Here is a 21386-nt window from a genome sequence, read left to right on the forward strand (position 1 = left end):
TGTTAAAAGATTTGGAATTCCATATTGTGTGTTTGTTACTGGTGTGTTTGTGTGTCTGTGTGTCTGTGTGTGTGTGTGTGTGTGTGTGTGTGTGAGAGAGAGAGAGAGAGAGAGAGAGAGAGAGAGAGAGAGAGAGAGAGAGAGGAGAGGAGAGCGCTAACAGTTGGAGAAAAACAACTTGGATAGTTGTGTAGATACAAAAACATCATTTCCCTTCCCTTAACCAATGAAGGAGGGTAGAACAGTTGTCAGAGTCCTTCCTTAAGTGTCCAGCTTGGTACCCAGGTCAGCATCAAACCTAAGATTCCCTTCTAGTCCTATTCATGTTCCTTAATGCTTTGTTTCCCTCTCCTCTGGATCAAGAAAAATTAAGCACATGCAGTTACTCTTCAATAACAGAATGTTGTATATTTTAAAATAGTATAAAGTTGCAAATAAGTGGACTTTTCTTCCAATATTAAATGAAAATAAGAAACAACTCACATTGTAAAAAGTGACAATGAATACCATAACATAATGATTGGCAAACAATAGCTGTCTTTGTGTGGCCTGTGCCTGCATTGTTACGGTGCTTTCACCTGAACTAACCCTTCCCAATTCTATCCCATTTCTATGTTTTATTCTCTTTGTTTCCTATAGAATTTGTATTGTTATTTTTTTCTTTAACTCATCCTGTTCTGTTAATTCCTTAAGAAATGATGGAAGGTGCTTGGGGAGATGCCTCAGTGCTGAGGAGCAGTGGTTGTTTCTCCAGAGGGCATGGGCGTGCTTCTCAGCAACTACATGGCAGCTCACAACACTCTGTGACTCGAGCTCCATGGGATCCTCTTCCCGTCTTCTACAGGAACACACACAAACACATACACTAAGTGTAAAAATATATATGTAATAAAACATCCATACACATACAATTAAGAACAAAGAAACATTGCTTAAAGTCTAACTCTGTCTAGGAAACTTTCATCAAAGGTTTTCAACCAAGTGATACCATCACATATGTGATCTGCATGTAAATCTTTGCTTCCCGATCAGCTGCGTGGTCATTTTCTTTATTTATGTATCTGAATTATGAGCACCGTTAGTCCTTCTACAACAAGTAGCTTTCTGTACACAGCAAAATTTCAAAAGCCACGCCAGTTAGTTGGTTAATGAATTGTCAAGTCAAATACAGCTTGTAAATTATGTATGCAGTAATTGGACCATTTGTTGAAGCAAATAATCAATGGCACAGAGATTTTCTTCCAGAATCTATATATTTCACAGAAATTTGAATTCTATCTCAACTTTGGAGACTATTCCCAAAATATAGACAGCTATTTTCAATAGAAAAACATGGGTGCCTCTTGGCATGCAGGAGAAGCATCTCAGTGACACCTCTGCTTGGCTGAGTGTAAGGCACTGGGGACCCAGGGGGAACACAGCCACTCTTTACGTGAAAGAACAGAGTCCCCAGGAATATTGTGCAGATAGTGAATTAAGAGATCCAGTGACTTTCATATTTTATAAGGACTTGCAGAAATACAGGTACATTGCCAGGGAAATACTGCTTATTTGGAGTGTGAGCAGAGATGCCCCACAGCTCTGTATCAACTTTGTAAAACAAACACATCAAGGGTTTTAGATTTCTGGCAAAGAAAATTTGCCTTGATAATTCATAAACAATGGGCACAGAATATTGGGTGTCCATTTTTCACTAAGGACTTCTACAGAATGACATCAGTTCACTAGTTTATAATGAAAACTAAGCCAAATATGTTGTCTGCTTTGTGACTCACTCAGTTTGTGATCAGGTTTGTGCTGAAGGTTGAATTGGAATAATTAACTCTGCAAACACTAGCATGTGACCTTGGAAAATTAATCACTTTGTGTCTTAGTTGACAATTTTACACCTCTAACAAACAGTGAGAACATTAATACCTATAAAATCACGCTTAGTGAGGGTGATGTTAATCGTCATCCCATCAAATTAAAAGTTTCCTTTATCAGAAAACTTTGTGCTGTGAGATGAAATTTACTGACAACCACAAGATTTGATAACTGTTATTATGGGGTGGGCCTGTGCTCAATGAGCGGTGCTCAGAGTTGTAGGGCAGTCTCCAATTTACTGTTCAGGACAGAATATCCACTTATGGACAAGTATAAAACACATATTCAGTGTTAACTCTGTGGGTAATTGTGCCTCCATTTGCCATAATCTCTGTCAAAATTTTACTTGGTTCAGAACTCTAGTAAGAAAGAACATAATTGTATATTGTTAAGTTGAATCACAAGTAGCTATGATATGGGGAAGGAACATCACACATAAAAAAGGAATAAATCTAATCTGCCTTTCAGTAATGCCTTGCTGAAGGAAGTGATCATTAGATCATGGTGGCCAATTAGAGCAGGGCGCAATGGATGGACCCTCTTCCTCTTTTTTCTCTTGGGAATGAGTTGCTTGTGACTATTTCTCCTTTCCTCTCAGCCACCTGAGAAATTTCTCTTAGGTATATCAACGGCACGCTTACCTTTCTAGGTCTTTGACAAGTTAAAGTAGTCTTGATCTTATGTTACATTCTCAGCTTTTGTTAATGGAAATCTGACAATAATACATTCAAGCTACTGTGCCCTTTCAAGTTACTTTTCCATAATTTATTAAAATAAGAAATAATTACTAATTATAGAGTGTTTACTATCTGTCAGGACCATGAAAATAGCTTTCTACACAACATCTTATTTAATATTTATAAAAACATAATAGCTTGGTATTTCCATACTCCGATTTTTAAAATGAAGCATTCAAAGGACAAGTGACATGCCTTTTTTAAAAAAAATCCTTGTCCACTTTATTTATTATTTAAGTAATTTATTCAAATTACATCTAAATTGTTATCCCCTCACTTGTAGCTTCCTGTTCTCCCCTCCCTCCCTCTTTCACCCTATTCCTCTCCCCTAGGTCAATGACAGAAGGAGACCTTCTCTCCCACCATATGGTCACAGCCTATCAGGTGTCATCCTGGTCAAGTTACATGTCTTAAAGTCACATAACTAGTAATGTGACTACTCCAATATTTTAACTGAAGTGTTCATACTCCTAACAATTATAGTCCATTTTACTGTTTACCTTTATGTACTTAGTGTGTATGAATGTATGCATGTACCATGGTGCTCATGTGAAGGATAGAGGATCAATTCTCTTCTTACACCATGTGGGTCCTGTCTATCGAACTCAAATCATTAGGCATGGCAGCAGGTGGCTTTCCCCACTGAGCCATGAAAGAAGCTCACAATTATTTTTAATAAGGAGACAGGTTATATGGGAAATATGCTTACAACATATTAACATAACTATGATTCTGAGCCAGCATCACTTATTCCTGAGACTTTCCAATGAAGTGTTTCAAAACACAGATGTACATGTGGGGAAACCCATAAAATTTTGCTGAGCAAAGGTTTGATAAGCATCGCTGATGGGCACATCAGTTCCTGGAATAACGGCAAATATAAATTCTGTCCTCGAGGATGCTTCAATGTGTCTACTATGATTTCTTGTTCTTATATTTATATCCACAGAAGTAATTTCATTATTTTATTTTAAATGAGCTTCTTTTTTTCTCCTATTAGTTTGGTTGCTAAATAGAAATGAGAGAAAGGCCTGGCATCATGGGTGGGGGAAAGGGGAGGTGAACAAAAATTTTCTAAGTAAAAATTTAACCATATTTGGAACATTGTAATTACACACACAAAAATGATTGACTATGATGTCAATGCCAATGTTTATTTACTTGGCAATAGACTTGACCAAAGAGTATTAGATAACATGAAAGGCTCAACCCATCTCAATATCACAATGGCTGACAAGCAATGTTCTAAACTCTTTTTGGGTTATGCAGACATGTATCTCAACAATGTCTACAAGTCATTGTGTGCCACTTGCTTCTCAGGGAGAGGAGAAAACAGACAGAAATACAGCTCAGCAGAGCTGACAGCACCTAGGAAACCTTCCCAGCAGGTAACAGAGTATAAAGAGGCCTCTTCCTGGCTGTGCCCACTTATCTTTTGAAGATGCAACTTCAACGTAAGCTTCTGGAATGGAGGGTACAATCTTTATCTTATGCTATGTAGTCACAGTATGTAGTCCCATTATAATCGAAGCATATACCCTATGATATGACATCAACAGAGACTGGTTTTGTGTGCCCTTATGGTGGCTTCACTCTTCTGTGTTCTCATCTGCACTGACGAGCTGCTAATTTCCATGAGAGTGCACCCTTATGAGGAAGGCAGGCAACTGAGAAGTAGCAAGGAGAGCTACAGACAGCTTTCCTCACCTCACAGTGCATCTGGACTGAAGAAAGAAAAAGTAAAAATGGCTTTCCATATCAGCTTGTCGTTCTGTAATTGAAACAATCAGTTTTGAGATCTGTGGGGATATTAAAGTTGTGGCATTAAAATCAATGTAATTATCCCTGGTGAAGTTCCTTCCATTAATTTCCATTGTAGAGAGGGAAAATGGCCATTACTTATCACTTCAATATAAATGTTGGCTGCAGCCTTATGGAGAGGTGCTTAGATGCATAGCATTTCTGAGGAATCAGAAAGTGATTCGTTAGACTATTCGTGCATGAAGAACAAGAATAAAGAGGCAGAGAGTAATTGCTAGTTTATTTTTCTTTCAACCAATAACCATTGGACTTATCTCTATTACTATAAGAGCAAGTAAGATTTGGTTTCTTAATTGAAGGAAGGCAAAAAGTAGATGAACTTCAGAACATGACCATGAATAAAGCTGTGTGAGATTTATGAGACCTTGTGAGAAGACTCCAAGGAAACAAGACAAGGGTCTTGTAATCTCTGTTCCTCCATCACATGTGTTGTTCCTGGAATGTGCTTCTGTGCCCTTCCTGTGTGTAATAATAGGAGTAAGTTTTGCTTTAGATTGCTCATTATTCAGAATGTTGTCTCCAAGCACTAGTTGTACTTAGGAGTGCATATAGCTTGAAGTAATGTGACCTTGATGCACACCCTGAGTTCATATGACCTTTGTTCATATGGCCTTACTTAACTTTCAAGAATCTGATCAAAATATAGATTATCTGATGCTCTGATCTGAATAAAGTTGGCTACTGCATGAGACCTTAGCCCACCTCAGTTTTAGGCTCTACTCTCCAGAGTTCATGTTATTTACTAGATCAGTAACAGATGAAGACAATGAGTATATAATAGAGAAAAAACGTGGTAGAAACAGGCATGAAGATATACACCCATCATGGAGAAAAGATAGCCAGCCAAAGTTAAACAATTGGAGAAAACAGGGAAGTGATGGTAGTCAAAGGTACAGTTAAGCTGTTTATCGGGAACATCTGAAGGAAGGAGAAGGGCAGTTATTATCATAGCAAGTCTTGAGTAACACTAAGTAAGAAATAACAGGTGAGTAGGGAAGCACAAGCAATTTCCATTCCATGACTATAACATGTTAAACAAGCCAGTATTGCTGGGCAACGTAGTAAGGGAAGGAAGGATACTTCTTCTTCTTCTTCTTCTTCTTCTTCTTCTTCTTCTTCTTCTTCTTCTTCTTCTTCTTCTTCTTCTTCTTCTTCTTCTTCTTCTTCTTCTTCTTCTCCTTTTCCCTGTCTTTCTCCTCATTATTCTTAGTCTTATTCTTTCCCATATCATTCTCCTCCTCTTTTTTTCTTTTTATTAAGGAAAATAAGTCTTGTCTAAAAGGATATAGAAGAATTAAAAGGGAACGGACATGAGAGACCCCACATGATTTATGCACTAGCTCTTTCTACTTTGCCTTTTGTACTGTCATGTACAAACTACATTTCAGTTCTTTTACTTTTTTTCTGGGAGAAATCCAGGAGTGCAGAAGTGAGAGAGGAGTGTAGTTCTGGCTTCTTTTCTACAAAGGCACCTTCAACTACTGTGCCCCTCCCTTCATTAAAGATCTCTATTTCTTTTAAATGGAAAGACCTGCCTAATTTTTTTTCTTTTTAAGACTCATGTCCTCATTGCACCCCAATGAGTTCAGGGGTAATGGGATCATCATATCTATTACATCATGTGCTATCACTCAAACTTGTAAGATTTGCTTTTTTGTGAATAAGCTCTTTTAATTGCCTCATTCTGAAATTACCTATGGTTTAATGTTAGAAACTAAGTGCATATACATTGCATTTAGATACATTAAAGTAGGAGAGAGAGGGGGGGGAGGGAGAGAACTCTAAACTAATAAGGCATGTTATAACTGAAAATAATTTGAGAAATATTTTGAGGCAGAATCAGCTAAATTGGTTGGGATTTGGGTAAAGAAAAATGGTAAACTACAAAATATTTAAATTTTAACTTTAGCGGATGACTAGATGGTTGATACTGCTAGGAACCAGAGCCATAACTGCTGTACATGGGGAAAGATGATCTGCTTACTTATATTTATGTTGTGTTGTCATCAAGGTATCTAGATTGGCTGGACATAAGAAAATAGAAGCAAAGAACCTAATATGTCCAAACTATGTCAGCACAATGGCAGTTGTTCTTAAACCAATGGGAAAGGTAACAGTGATCTAAGAGAGAAACTCTGGAAAAATTTAATGCTTGTAAGTTCAACTCAGAAAGGAGGTTAAATTGCGCTGACCAAAACCCCTCCTTAAATGTCAATGCTTCTGAGTCATTAAGCATGGCAATGAACTCAGACTTTATTCCAAGTATATATCCCAAGGAACTCTGATTACATAATGTGTGGACCACACCTGGAAGAATACCAAACTAAGCATGGAATAATTAATAAATGCTTATAAAAGACAGAGACATGGGAAGCTGGTAAGAAGATGCGTGCTGCCCAGCTGGGTGACCTGAGTTTAACTGCATGGTTTACATGCTGAAAGGAGGGAAAAGACCCTAGGAAGTTTCCTTATACCGTCACATGGTGACACTGTATCCATCTATACATATATATGTACTCAAAACAAATAAATAAAAACATAATGTCTTACAAAAGAGACACGTGGGATATCTAGGATATGTAAATTTAGCTGTTAAATCTAAAAAGCCACGAGCAACCCAATTAAATGAGAAAGCAACCAAGAAGGCATTATCTAAAATAGACGATACACGAGTGTTCTGTCCAATAACTACATGGAAAAGTGGTCAGTACCAGAACATCAAAACAAGAAAATAACCACCTTTATTTCACTTATAGCATCTGGTTTAAAATAGCAAACACAGGAAGAGCTGAAAAGATGGAGAAACTAAAATACTGTACATTATTTGTGAAATATAAAATGATACCATTGCAGATCTTGAGAGTAACTGCACATCAGCAAAGATTCAAAAGCATTGAAAAACAGGTCCCAAAGAGACAGTTGTTCACTCATATCTAGTAGCATTAGTCACAAGAGCTAAAACATGGGAGTCATTCAACTGTCCACCAACAGATGAATGGATAAACAAATATCTTGTGCATAGAATAAAATATTACTCTATTCAAAAGAAAGGAAATTTTGACATATTCCATGACATGAATAAACATTGGAGACATAGTGCCAAATGAAATAAATTTGTAATGAAAGATAAATGACATAAAATTATATTTACTGTGAGATACAATATGAAAATGTCAAAATCATAGACACTGGAAATAAAATGGTCATTTCCAGAGAAAGGTACTTTAAGAATTGGAAGTTATTGTTCAGTGGAAATATAATTTCAGTTTTGTAAAATGAAAAGAGTTCTGGGAATGATTGATGGTGTGGTTACGTTACAATATAAATACATTTAGTGCCACTAGCCTGAATACTTAGAAATAGGTAAGGCATAAATTATTGTTATACATATTAATTATATAAAGATAAATATGTTTTCAGCCTAAGTCACCCGAAATTTCAACACATTTTCTGTACAATTCTCCTGCAAAATATTACCTTCATTTGAGCAGGAACAAAGTTTAGGTATCTCTTATCTTTTAAGGAATAGCTTTATTTATTGGGAAGTTTAATCTATATTCCTTATGAGTAAAGTAGTCGATCATTTTAAGTAAGGGTAGATGAACTTCTTCTTAGCATAAAGTGAAGTATTAAAACACAAGAGGCAAAGGTTTCTCTCTGATTTCCTGCTTCACCATGTCATATTCGCTCTGAAAAATTGTGAAAGTGACAAACAGCAAATCCTGACAATGTAGGTCTGTTTGTCAGACACACACAAGGCTGGCATGAGATCAAACAGCCTGCTCTTGGATCCTGTTGACGGGTGTTACACTCGCTTGAGCAGCGACTATAGGAAAACTCTACTTCTCCACCTCACCTCAGAGTGATCATCTGAGATATAAGATTTATAATAGAGAAGGTATGAAACTTAAGTTCATGAGTGTGAAACACTCAGGACAGTACCATAAACTGTGAGTTTGAAATACTTTCATGGCAAATTATTAAATTTTATCTATCTCTAAAACTTCCCAGTAGAGGTCAAATCAACACAGAATAAAATGTACATAAATAATTTTCGTTTTTAACAAACTCTCATTCAATTTTACTAATAAAAACTCAGGATCCAGATGCTGGGGTGAAAGCCTGCTAGCTCAGAGAGGCTGAGCTTCCTCCTCAGCCTACATCCCAAAAGGAAAAAGGAAGCTCTTGCTCTCCACATTGTCTCAAAAAAAATCCTCAAAGTGATGTCCATCTCTTCTGCTTCCTGTGCGCTTTTCTCTCTCTCTCTGCCCCCCATTTCCTTTTACTTCAGGTGTTTTTTTCCTATGTTCACTCCCTGTCAACTGGGTGCGTGCTCTGCCTCTCGGACTACGGTTGCCTTTATTTAATTCAAGCAGAAAGCTCTTTAATTAAAGGTATGTACTAGAGCTGAGACACTCCATGACTGAAAACAAGTTTTTCCAGTAAACAACACAATCTTTGGGGTCACAGTGTGATCAAGTTTTTGCAACAAATAATATGATGTTAAGGCAAGTGAATATACTTCTGGTATCGTCACTGCAGCCAAGAGAAAGAACACATATATATTTCCAGCAAAGTTCACTGTTTTTATTCATTAATTAGTTTGCATTTTTAGTACTTTTAGTAAAAAGAATAGAGCGTGCACTCCTTTTGTCATCATGATAATATTTGATTATTCATGATGCTATGTGTACCAATTGTTCATCCTGTTTTATTACTGAGTACTTTCCAACTAGAGACACAAATAACACTGCTATAAGCACTTGCAAATAGTGCGCATATGTGATATCATGGGCCACGTGAACTATGAGACCCAGGGAGCCACCCTGGAGTAAGAGTAAGGTCAAGATGTGTTCAAACCCCGAATGTCTAATCTTGAGACCAGCAGGAAGTAGGGCCATCCCTTCCATGCTCCGAGCCTGCCAACCCAGTGCACACAGCCTTCCATCCCCACCTCTGCCACTCTTGAGATAGTCACGTACCCTGGTGGCCAGGTTTCAGGTTAAAACTTCCTATTTTCTCATAAGGACATATCCGGCTATAACCTGCAATTCCTCTTCACCCAAATGAAGTATCCCCAGCATCTCAGCCCCAGCCAAGGATGTGGACTCACGCTGAAAGCTCCTACCCACTTCCCCAATGTTTATATAGTTCTGTAACCCTCAATAGTGGAGAGCCATTTCACTAAAAACGGTCCTCTTCTCCCCGGTAACTCCACATGCGTGGTGAAGCTTCAGTCCAGCTCTGTATGCCGTGGTGTGTGGACACCCTGAGGGAAGAAGCAGTATCTGGGCCGGCATGATACATGGTTCATGTTTTCTTGGGTTTGGTCCCTGCCCAATACAGTAGACACATGTTTAGCATTTAATGAAACTACAGACGCGTTCCCAAAGTGAGCTGTGCAGTTTTACTTCCTCACAAGTGATGAATGGGAGTTGGGAGTTCCTCTGTCTCTCTTCTTCTGCTACATCCACTTTTATTTATTTATTTTTTTCTCTTTTTTAAATTTCAGACACTCCAAAACAATGAAAGAGCTCCAGAATTAAATTTGGGGTTTCTGTAACAAACAGTGTTGACTGTCTTTTCGTGTACTTGTTGCGAACATGGTGGGAGCATAAACACGGAAAGGGATGAGTTGGAAAGAGAGAAGCCAGAGTAGAAAAAGGTTGGTCTTACTCCTAAAAAAAAAAACCCTCATGTGAGATCTGGCTTCTCTTCTCATGAGAACTAGCTTCTCCATGATGCCAGCATTAATTTCTTCCATGACGCCCATCAGATCATAACTATTTTCCACATGAATGGAGCCCATTTTACTACCTCTATGACAGTACCATGAGGAGTAAACTTCGAGCACATAGGCTATATCAAATCATGACTAAGAGCTGTGATGTGATTCTGAAGAAAGCCATGGGAGCTATTCCTGATTGCCAGACATTAGAGGATGCCCAATTAAAAACTGTACAGGGGCACATGGATGTAGGATGATTGGACTCAAACAGAGCTGTGATAAAAATAAAGAGAGGACCTGTCGACACACAGTTTATATGTATATACTTAATGTCAAGCACTAAATATGTTCTTTTTTGTATCCAAAGTGGTTTCCATCATCTTATCCATTTTTCAAAAATATATTGAAATTAAACCCTGCCCTTTAAAGTGCTGGTTATTCTCCATATTGATTGAAAACATGAACTTGGAAAAGCCACTTAAATTTTTGATGTCTTAAATAGGCTACACCTATTTTCTTTACTGGGACGACATGAGTTTTAATATTTGAAATATTCCACCTGGTATTTGGTCTGGCCAAGAAGCCAGCATAACACTGATGGTTGATTAAATTCCAGCCTTAGTCAAAGTAGAAAGAAGGGAGGGAGAATGCAAACAGCTCCATGGCGAAAATTCAATAGAGAAAAGGACAGCCAAATGTTATGTTAAATTATAAGGCATATGAACAGAAAAAACAGGGGAAACCCACAATCTCTGTCAATATTTAGTAATTATTTCACACAACAATGCCTTGAATACCTGCCATATGCCAGTCTATTTTTCCAGAAACTTTATCAATGAACACTCAATTCTGGTCTCATCCTCATGATATTTTAATGGAATGGAGCAAGTAAAAGGGAAGCTAGGAGACAGAAAATGGTTTTATGGTGTTTATATGACAGGAGTAGTAGTTTCTGTTGTCAGATTGTCCACGTCCAGACAATCTGGGAGAGGGGCACATGCTTGTGAGGGATTATCTTGGTTTTACTGAGTTGGGAAGACCTATCCACTGTGATGGAACCATTTCCTTCCTAGGATCCTGGACTGTACAAGTGGAGAAGTGAACTGAGCACTAGCATGCAATCACTCCACATTGGTTCTGAATTAAAAATGTGATGTTAGCAACTGTTTCAAATGCCCTATGCAGTAGCTTCCCTGGTGGTCTATGGTCTAGTGGTTAGGATTCTTCTCTCTCTCTCTCTCTCTCTCTCTCTCTCTCTCTCTCTCTCTCTCTTTCTCTCTCTCTCCCTCCCTCTCTCATGTTTATACTTCTCCTTCCCTGTCACAATATACTATTCTCTGAACAGAAATCTCAAATAAACCCCTTCTCCCCTGGAAGGTGTTTCTGTCAAAGCATTTCGTCAGTGCAACAGGAGAAGAAACTGAGTCTGTATTTGATGGGGTATTTTACATGTCTGCAGAAATGTGTAGAACAGTATCTATGAAGAGTCTACCAAGTTTAATTCAGCCTTGTGGAAAGGCTGTCTCAGCTAAGAAATAGCTAAAAATATAGCCCAAAGCTTGAAAGTTCTAGATTGATGATGTTCCACAAGGAGATTTGAACAAAATGATCATCAAGAACAACAACAAGAATGTTGTGTGCTGGAGCATCTTCTGGGTATATTCCAGGGAGTGGAATAGCTAGATCTTGAGGAAGCCCTGTTCCCAGTTTTCTGAGATAGCACCAGATAGATTTCCAAAGTGGCTGTACTAGTTTGCATTCCTGCCAACAATAAAGGAGTGTTCCTGTCTCTCCACTTCCTTGCCAGCATGTGGTGTCACTTGAAGTTTTGACTTTATCCATTCTGATGGGTGTAAGATGGAATCTCAGAGTTGTTTTGATTTGCATTTCCCTGATGATTAAGGAGGTTGAGCATTTCTTTAAGTGTTTCTCAGCCATTTGATATTCCTCTGTTGAGAATTCTCTGTTTAGTTCCAAGCCCCATTTCTCAATTGGGTTATTTGGTTTGGTGGTGTTTAATTTCTTGAGTTCTTTATATATTTTGGATATTAGGCCTTTAACAGATGTAAGGTTGGTGAAGATCTTTTCCCAGGCTGTAGGCTATCGCTTTGTTCTTTTGACAGTGTCTCCTGCCTTACAGAAGCTTCTCAGCCTCATGAGGTCCCATTTATTAATTGTTGACCTTAAGGCCTGGGCTGTTGGTGAGAAAGGCAGTCAGTTGTTTTATACCAAGCTCAGAGGCTATCTGGAAATGCCAGACTTTGACCTTAATAGCACGGTTCCACATATTATAATTGTTCATTGAGACTTTGCTACTATTTATGCATTAAAGTCAGAGGGATTTAAATCAGAGTGAATAATTGGTAATTGGTGCTTTGATTATTTATTGCAATTTTGAGTATTTTTTTAAATTTATTTTTGTTTTGGTTTGAGACAGGGTTTCTCTGTATAGCCTTGGCTGTTCCAGAACTTGCTTTATAGACCAGGCTGGCATCGAACTCAGAGATCCATCTGCCTCTGCATCCTGAGTATAACTCCCTATGTTGGCATTACGGTGCTGTACTATTACATCAGCTTTCATGCAGCACTGGGGATAAAAACCATGATTTCTTAGATGCTAGTTCAGCATTTTCAACTGAGCTGTATCTATGTCCCCAAATCTAGAGGCTTAATACAACCATCATTTGTGTTTCTCATAACTCTGTAGGGAGGTCACATTTCCCTGTGCTATCAGCTGGGGTGACTTGACTTGGACTATACTGAAAGGTTTATGTGAGCTGTCTCATGCTTACAGATGACTCAGTGGGACTCACTGTAAGTTCCTTTCAGCAATAGCATAACTATGAGGTTACTTAATTTTAAGAGAAAGTTTTCTTAGAAACGCAAGCAGAAGGTATCTACCTCTTATTATCAGTCCTCATAAAAGTCATAATTTCATTTCACCATAGCTACAAGCACAAACACCACCTTGCCATCTGTCTATGAAAAGAATATTCAAGTCCCAATTTAAAATGAACACGTGGAATGAATATTTTGGTACCATATTGTAGAATATGCAATCTACCATCTTTACTACTGAAACTACTGTACAGTGAATTTTCTGACCCCTATAGAGTCTCACTAAATATGACTAAAATCTCTTTTTCAGTAGCTTAATTCTCCATCCAGTATGAGAAACTGCCCTTGTATGGAAACACAATGGCTTCAGGTTAGCAGAACTCAGTGTGTCCTGGCTTTAATTCTGAGGAGCACATGGAAACACTGGGATACGATTTATGTAACTGTTATGTTTTACCTGTAGTAATCCTTTATTCCCTACATTGGAGCCATTTACTCTATAAAATGTTTATTATCAGAAGACATGAGGTTCCAATATTTCTTAGTTATTCCTCATTAGGGTATGGTCACATTTATTTGAAAAATGTTATACAAAATAAAAACCATTACAGTAGTTGGCAGAATAGTTTTCATTTGGAAACCATATGATTAGTTTTGCATTTGGCCTTCCAATAAAACTTTGCCCTAGACATTAATGTTCAGCTATTACAGTAACAGAACTAATGCACATATTGATTTGTAAAGTGCATTCTGCAAAATCCAGTCTTTCTTAAAAATATTTTTAAAGTAATAAAGAACGTTCTTTTCTATTCCCAGGATGGTAGATATTGTATATAATTAATTGAGTTCTTTATTGCACATTGTAGAAACTACTTTTTCACTTTTGTGATCAATTTCCCCTATATCTACACCTGCACACACAGATTGATTATCAATTGACTATAATGGTGTAAAAACCAATACTCCCATTTCTGAGCAATTTGGAAGATAGGCAATATGTTTTCCTGAGTGCAGTGACACGGTCTCCTGTGCAATTCACAGGCAGGCCATAATATTCTTAAAAGGCCATAAGAGTCTCTGACTCTGTGTTTTTTTCTAGTTTGGAGAAAGTTAGTTTTCTCTAAGATATACTTAATAGTCTTTTGTTGTGGTTTTCCAAACAAGTTTTCTCTGTGTAGCCCAGGCTGGCCTTAAACTCAGATATCTGCTTGGCTCTGCATCTAACATTCTACATACAGCTGTGACTTTTGGCAAAGGAACTGGGTATATCTTATTTATTTTCATAGTGATTCGTCATGTGACTTTAGATACTAGACTTTAGGGTTTTTCATAACCATTTCCTCAGGTCCCTTAAGTAGATCTGATCCTTTTCCCTGTCAGTCCTCTCATAATACCTTGAAGATTCTTTTCACTGTAGTATTGACATTTGTATGCTCATTACATCACTAAACCAGACTATTACTTGCTAACTGTATGCTATTTAATTCTTTCTGCTATTCCTACTTTCCTGGGGGATCTCTGCATTTGTCTTTATCATACTTTGTACTTCCTGTAAAGGATCAAGTTGACTTTCTTCAGTTACATTTCTGAGACTCCAGACTATGGTACTTTTTGAGCTACAAAGAAGGTAAAAATCCAAAATCACATGAATTTAGATCATCCTGATAGAATGTCACTTTCTTTTAAGAGTCCAAAAAGTATGTGGACTAGTATAATTTTTCAACAGGTTTTAGAGCCATCATTTGATATGTTGAGTAAAGGCACTTGATGCTAAGCCTAACAACCTGAATTTGGTCCATGGGACACATGTGGGAAAAGGCAAGAATCAAGTGATCCTTGATCACTGCCCCTCAGTGTGGTAACCTTCAGGGCACACAGAGGAAGGGGATGCAGGCTATCCCGATGAGACCTGAGAGGCTGAGGTCAGATGGTCGGGCAGGAGACCCTCTCCTCATCAGAGGTGAGAAGAGGGAAAGAGGGTCGATTGGGAAGATAAGCGCAAGGGTACAACAATCAGGATGTAATGTGAATAAATTATAATAAATAAAAAATATAAAAAAGAGAAATACTCAGTAGGTATGAATGCTTTGCTGCTCTGTTCCATGGGAAGTGATTGGCAGCAGACTCCTGTCTAGATAAAACTACCTATTTCTGATTGCTTTAGTCTGGCTTTGTGTGATCCTGGTGGATAGACCTGTCTTCTCTAGGGAGGATGGCCAGCCCTCTGCACTGGATAAGCCTGCATAAAAGCTGAAGTGGATCCCACCATGGAGGACTGAGGAACAAAGAGGCCCATGCCAAGGATGGAAGAAAAAGCACAGCGTGGTACTCAGACATTAGTTTATAAGAGTGTAACTCCCAGAAAAGGTCAGGTGGGATTCCTCGTTCTAAGATGCCCCCAGAATGCTCAGCCTTGAAGATACTTTTTCATAATTCATCTTATCTTAGAGTTCTAACCCAGTGTCCTGCTGACATGTCTACTTCAATATCTCTCTTTCTTTGGCCACTCCAGTATAGACTCAGTGGCCTCTTTTGTGTTCTTTTAATAAGCCCAGCTTGTCCTGGTCTCATGCTTGTGTGTCTGCCTGATTCCTCTGACGTCTCCTGGGATAACATTGCATATCACTGGGAAGCTGACCTTGTTCATGATTTCCACCAACAGTGGAACTTTTAGCTAAAGATGACTAAAAATACATAAATCCCTCTGCCAAGTCCACAGAAGTCCATAAGAGGCCATTAGACTATCCCAGGTGAGAGGTAAGAACTCTATTAAATGTTATTTAAAGTCCAAAAATAAGGTGACCTCAATTGACAGCTGCTTTATAATTAATAGTGCTGTCTATGCTGTATTATTTATCATTTGCTTCATGCTCTATGATTTGAATCAGGTTTTTGGGGGGAGGGGGGAGATGTGCATCAACTAGTGGCTATAGAAGTCCACTACCATCCACTCCGTTAATTGATGAGCTTGTGGAGTGTTGTGTTGTCTTATACTTAGACAAACAAGAAGGCATAAAATGTGAAAGACCACTACCTGTTAATTTCAGTGAGGCAGTTCTCCTTTTGAAAACGTATTAGCCATTCCTGTGAAACCTTGTGCTGATTCTGCCTTTCCAGCTGTGATGTGACCTTCTTACAGAGACAGAGTTCTGTGAAGGGCTGAACCCCTGCTAGAGACACAGGGGCACCTTCTCCTGCTTCGCTGACACATGTACTATTCCTGACCTAAGATCTTTGGAAATGAATTATCAATTAAGCCACTCAAGTTATAGCCCCCAAGTTTTCTTTTAAGTTCTAATAAGCATTTGTCGTGTATTACCCCATCACTGGAGGCATCAAAAAACTAAGTTACTTAAGCTTTCTGCGTTTCTCTTTGTAGGGAGGAATGGTTTTTCCAGTGTTGTCTTAGGTTATATTCTCTATTCTGTGCGAAGATTCTGCATGTCCATAAAAATGGGACCTAAATTGATGACTAGGGTGACTTTAGCAGTTATAGCCTGGATTCCCTCTCAAGAACTGAAGCTATTTGGCCGTGATAGACAAGTAACTAAGATAAAGAATTTAAAACACATAAATTAAACACACAAGCTTAGCGAGTTACTCTAAATGATAAAAATTTTGATAATAAGTAGTAAAATGTATGACCACAAAATTTTATGGGAAACAGAAACTATAAACAAAACATTATATCTACTCACTTATACTTTTTCAAGGGGCAATTTATTACTGGCTTTATCTAGTAGTACATAAAGGAAAACCAGCATATTTTAACTATTTAAAATCCAAGGAACTCAACATTTATCAAAGCAAGATAGATACAGTCCCCTAAGCGTCATACAAATTACCAGCAACTATCTGTGGTAACAACTAGAGATAGATGAGCTAACCTTTTTTTTAAGTGTCAAGTGATGATGAAAATTTATTTACCAACTCATAACTTAATTATATACTCAAATAGAAAAGATAATAAGTGATCCTACATGTAATTTTGAAACCAACCCAACCCACGATTTCACATACGATCCATTACACAGTCAACATTCAGGATTGAAATTTCCATATATATTAGGTATAGGTGTTGGCAAACTCTTCTGCCAATTCCACAAAACTCTGAGATGAACAATGGCTGTTTGTCAGGAGGAGAAGTGAGAGTATCTCACAGTAGAACTGCTGCGCCTAACAGGACCATAACTGCGCTCACTGCTGCAAAGGAAATAAATGAAAGACAAACTTCTTTCTCTAGTTATGATCTGCTAATAAATTCAACATTTAAAGATATCATTTTCCAAATTTAATTTAAAAACTAGCAAACAGAAAACACAAGTATCTTTTTATGTAGTTTATAATTTAATATCTTTTCAAATGAATGGCAGTTACTCGTTTTATAGAAACACTTCTTATTCAGAGGTAAAGGGCTATTGTACCCTTTTATTTCCAAAGAATGGAGAGATACTGGGTAAACTTACCAGAGTGGAATAGTGGGAATGAAGTGCTATCACTGGACGTTTTGATGACTGATTTAACTGCTGCAGTCTTTACAAAGAACTCAGACAGCTAGTGGACCAAGTACTCTTCCTGCACAAAATCACCTTCCTTCCTTCTTTCCTTCATTTCTGTATTTTTTCAAGTATTAGGAATTCAACTTAGAGCTTTGCACATCTTAGGCAAACACAATGGTACAATCCTTTTATCCATTTTTTAAAATTTTTTTCTTTTTTTCTTTCTTTTTTCTTTATTTTTTTCTTTATTAATTTATTCTTGTTACATCTCAATGGTTATCTCATCCCTTGTATCCTCCCATTCTTCCCTCCCTCCCATTTTCCCCTTATTCCCCTCCCCTATGACTGTTCCTGAGGGGGATTACCTCCCCCTGTATATGCTCATAGGGTATCAAGTCTCTTCTTGGTAACCTGCTGTCCTTCCTCTGAGTGCCACCAGGTCTCCCCCTCCAGGGGACATGGTCAAAGGTGAGGCACCAGAGTATGTGAGAAAGTAATATCCCACTCTCCACTCTACTGTGGAGAGTGTTCTGTCCATTGTCTAGATCTGGGTAGGGGTTTAAGGTTTACCCATTTTTTTATTTAGACACAGACTCTGGTTAAATGTTTCAAAGGAGTCTCAAACTCTCTTTCTCAGGCAATCTTTTACATTCAAATGATTCTCCCTCATCCTCCCGAGCAACTGGGATTGCAGGTCCGCCTTGTATACCTTGATATTAATCCATCTTCAAAATATTTCCTACCTATACCACAAGTGGCTGACAAATATTTTGGTAAGTCACAGGTTCCATCCCTAAACCTAAGTAAAGGTGGCAGGAAAGAAATGGCATCAGGTTGTCTTCTGACCTCAGCTGAGGTCCTGAGCTGTGGTACACATGTGCCCCGACCTCACATCACATCCCCACAAAATATACAGACAACCAATAATAATATTTATAAAATAAAAATTTAAAGCTCTAAAACCATCACCTGGAGCTAGTGTAAGTTAATATCAACAGGTGTATTCATTTTCCTTATTATCATTTTACTATATGCACTGCTGCCATTTAATGGAGTGTCCTCATTACATGTAAGAAGCCATTGTTCTCAGCCATGTTCAAGCACTAAGGTGGTCAGAACTGAACTTCACATCATGAATAATTTTATACAAAGGAAAATGGTCCTGGTGAATTCAGAAAAGAAGGAAAAAGAAACACAAGTGAAGCAAAACAGAGATATGTCCTGAAGTCCTGTGAGCATCAAATGGGAGTTATTCATGGCAGGGCAAATTCTCCTGTAAAGCCAATGGAGTTTCTGAAAGACACAGTGCTAGCTTTGGGCCCCTGGTGAGGCCTTTCTGTGCAAGCTACATCCACCTTGGGAAGGAAGGCCCATTTACCAGGAATTGATGTGCCTTTAGTTTTACTTGTTCAGACAGCATCCAGCTTGGGACCTGCCTCAGTGCTGATTTATTGCTTTGAGGTTTTCATGAGTCATACACACACACACACACACACACACACACACACACACACACACACACACACACACACACGTCTTGATCCAGCATGATTTTAGAAGGTAATTCCCATTTCTCTTCCATGGTGTTTGTAATAGTCGATTTTTATGACAGGCTTGTTCTCCCTATTTTTATGGCTGGGTAGGATATATTTCCCAACTGTGTAATTATTTTGAGAGTTTATTGAGAAGTTTGTGAGTCTAGCTTCCTCTGTATAACAAGAACAGTGAATTCTATTTTGAACCTCTTTCCCACTTTGAGGATCGAATTGATTTCCTAAACCATCTAAGGTAGAATATATTTTTCTCATTTTGCCAATTATTTCAATGTTTCTTTTTATTTCCTACAGTAAAAGCTATGAAAAATTTAAAGAGAAAATGGTTCTTTGTGTATTGTTCCTAGATTCCTTTAAGATTTTTATTGTCATATTATTCAGGATAAATAATCTCAAATAACACCACAAAGATGAGAAAACCTATGAGCACCTTCACTGTATCTTTCCAAAAGTGAGACATGAGTTTTCCTACACTGTGTAGGATGCAAAGTTTTGAGAAAAGGATTAGAATCGTAGTGGACTGATGTTGCACAGTGCTCAGAATAGGTAGTTTCTACAAAGACAAGTGAGGTATGGAATCACTAGAGATTTTAGTTATTTTCTGGTTCACATTCTGGGGAAGATATGGGTAGGACTCTATGCCAACAGTTGCCACACTTTTGCTGTGTGAGAAAGTCATGTCGTATGTTAGAGATGACTATGTTGGAGAAGGGTGGAGGGGCCAGGAGGAGAGGACATCCAAATGCTAGGAGCACTAACTGTGCATTTGCAGTTTCCTGTTTTTTTTTTCCAAGTCACCTTGGACAAGTAACATCATCTAGTGTAATTTCCCTATTATTAAAATCATCACAATGAAAATTACAAAGAAAACTGTTCTTGTTTACAAGGTGTATTTTCATAGAGCACAGGTATGTATTTGGCATTGAATGGGTTGTCAGCATTATTCAGAAACCATTCTTAAGGTACATGGAACTGTTATTACCTTGAGTTAGAAGATTCTAAGTAGAAGGAAAAGCGCAACTAGTTCAGGGTATGACAAACACCATGAAGAATCAGGTAAACTGAAGCTACTTGGCTGCTAAATGAAAGGTCTTCAAAAATACCTACATGGTGTGGTGAACAGAAACTAGTGGGTTCCGACCTAAGGGTCTCCGTGGACAAGATGGACTTTGCTATGTTCTCTCAACAATCACCAGTGAGAAGTAGGAGTAGAAAAGTAAGGGAGTGGAGACTGAGGACAGGAGCAGAAAATTCACCATGGTACCAAGTTTAGGTGAAACGAAACAAAGCAAACAACAAACAAGCAAACAAAAAGCACAAAAGCAATCAAAGTCACCAAATACACTTTTGAAAGCTTTTCATTTAGTGCTTGAAGAATATGGTCTTACATAATTACTTATTTAGGCATTACTTAAGAAAATGTTTAATAAATAGCTAGCACAGGTCTAACTTTATGCTTGCATAGAGAAGAGAGTGTTTCCATTCTTTGGAGTGTCCCCCCTAGTGTGACCACTAACAAGAAAGAAACACCAAATGGTGTGAGTACATAAACTATGAAAAAAATGCATGCCATGTACACTTCCGATGAGGCAGAAAGGGCTTTGTGGAGCTCACGCTTTAATAGAGGATGGAAAAATACACAAAGAAGAAAAATCTTACTTTTCCTCCCACTGCTGTGATAAATATCCTGGCCAAAAAAAAAAAAAAAAAAAAAAAAAAAAAATTAAGGGGAAAAATGACTCAGTTTCGGTTTACAATCCAGATTACAGCCCATCAATATATGGAAGTCAAAGTAAAAACTTCAAACAGCTGGTTCTTTACATCCACAGTCAACAGCAGAGAGGAGTAAGTGCATACATGCTGCCTTGCGCTTTTGTCTAGGTCTGGACTCCTAGGAGTAGGAGATGGTGCCACTCACAGTAGGCTGGATCTTACACACCAATTAACTCAATTAGCACCACATACCAGAAACATGCCTATAGGTACCCAATGTAGAGAATCATCACTGAGATTTTCTTCGCATGTAATTCTACGTAATGAGAAGTGGGCACCCACAAAAATTTTATTGACCTGAGATAAGATCTTTTGAACAATGCATAATCCTGGGCACCATTGTAGGTCCCAATCTTAATCTTTATTTTTTTAAAGAGCGCAAGGGACACTAGCCCAAGGGGCATGTCCCTTGAAAGTCTTCACTTACCAAGAAAGTGGGACAGAAGGGAAGACTTCCTATTGGAACTCTAGGTGAGAGAAGCAAGGCAGAATGGAGAAATAGAAGGATCCAGAGGGTCCTAGAAACCTACAAGAAGAACATTATGACGTGCAGATCTGGGCGCAGGGGTCC

General features: G+C 38.2%; 1 protein-coding gene across 3 annotated transcripts in view; it reads left to right on the plus strand.

The window, feature by feature from the left end:
* The window catches only part of YIPF7 (Yip1 domain family member 7), a 332610-nt gene that overhangs the window by 278417 nt on the left and 32807 nt on the right, over positions 1-21386 (plus strand). The window contains exon 6 of one of the 3 annotated variants that reach the window (XM_084799697.1): positions 3924-4040. The exons of the other annotated variants lie outside the window; for them this stretch is intronic. Coding sequence (XP_084655823.1) covers positions 3924-3975 — 52 coding nt within the window. The 3' untranslated portion in view covers positions 3976-4040. Of the gene's footprint in view, positions 1-3923; positions 4041-21386 lie in introns of those variants that run through there. 3 annotated transcript variants of the gene reach the window in all.

This window comes from Acomys minous (genome assembly GCF_964271855.1).
Source record: "Acomys minous genome assembly, chromosome: 10".
Lineage (NCBI taxonomy): Eukaryota > Metazoa > Chordata > Mammalia > Rodentia > Muridae > Acomys > Acomys minous.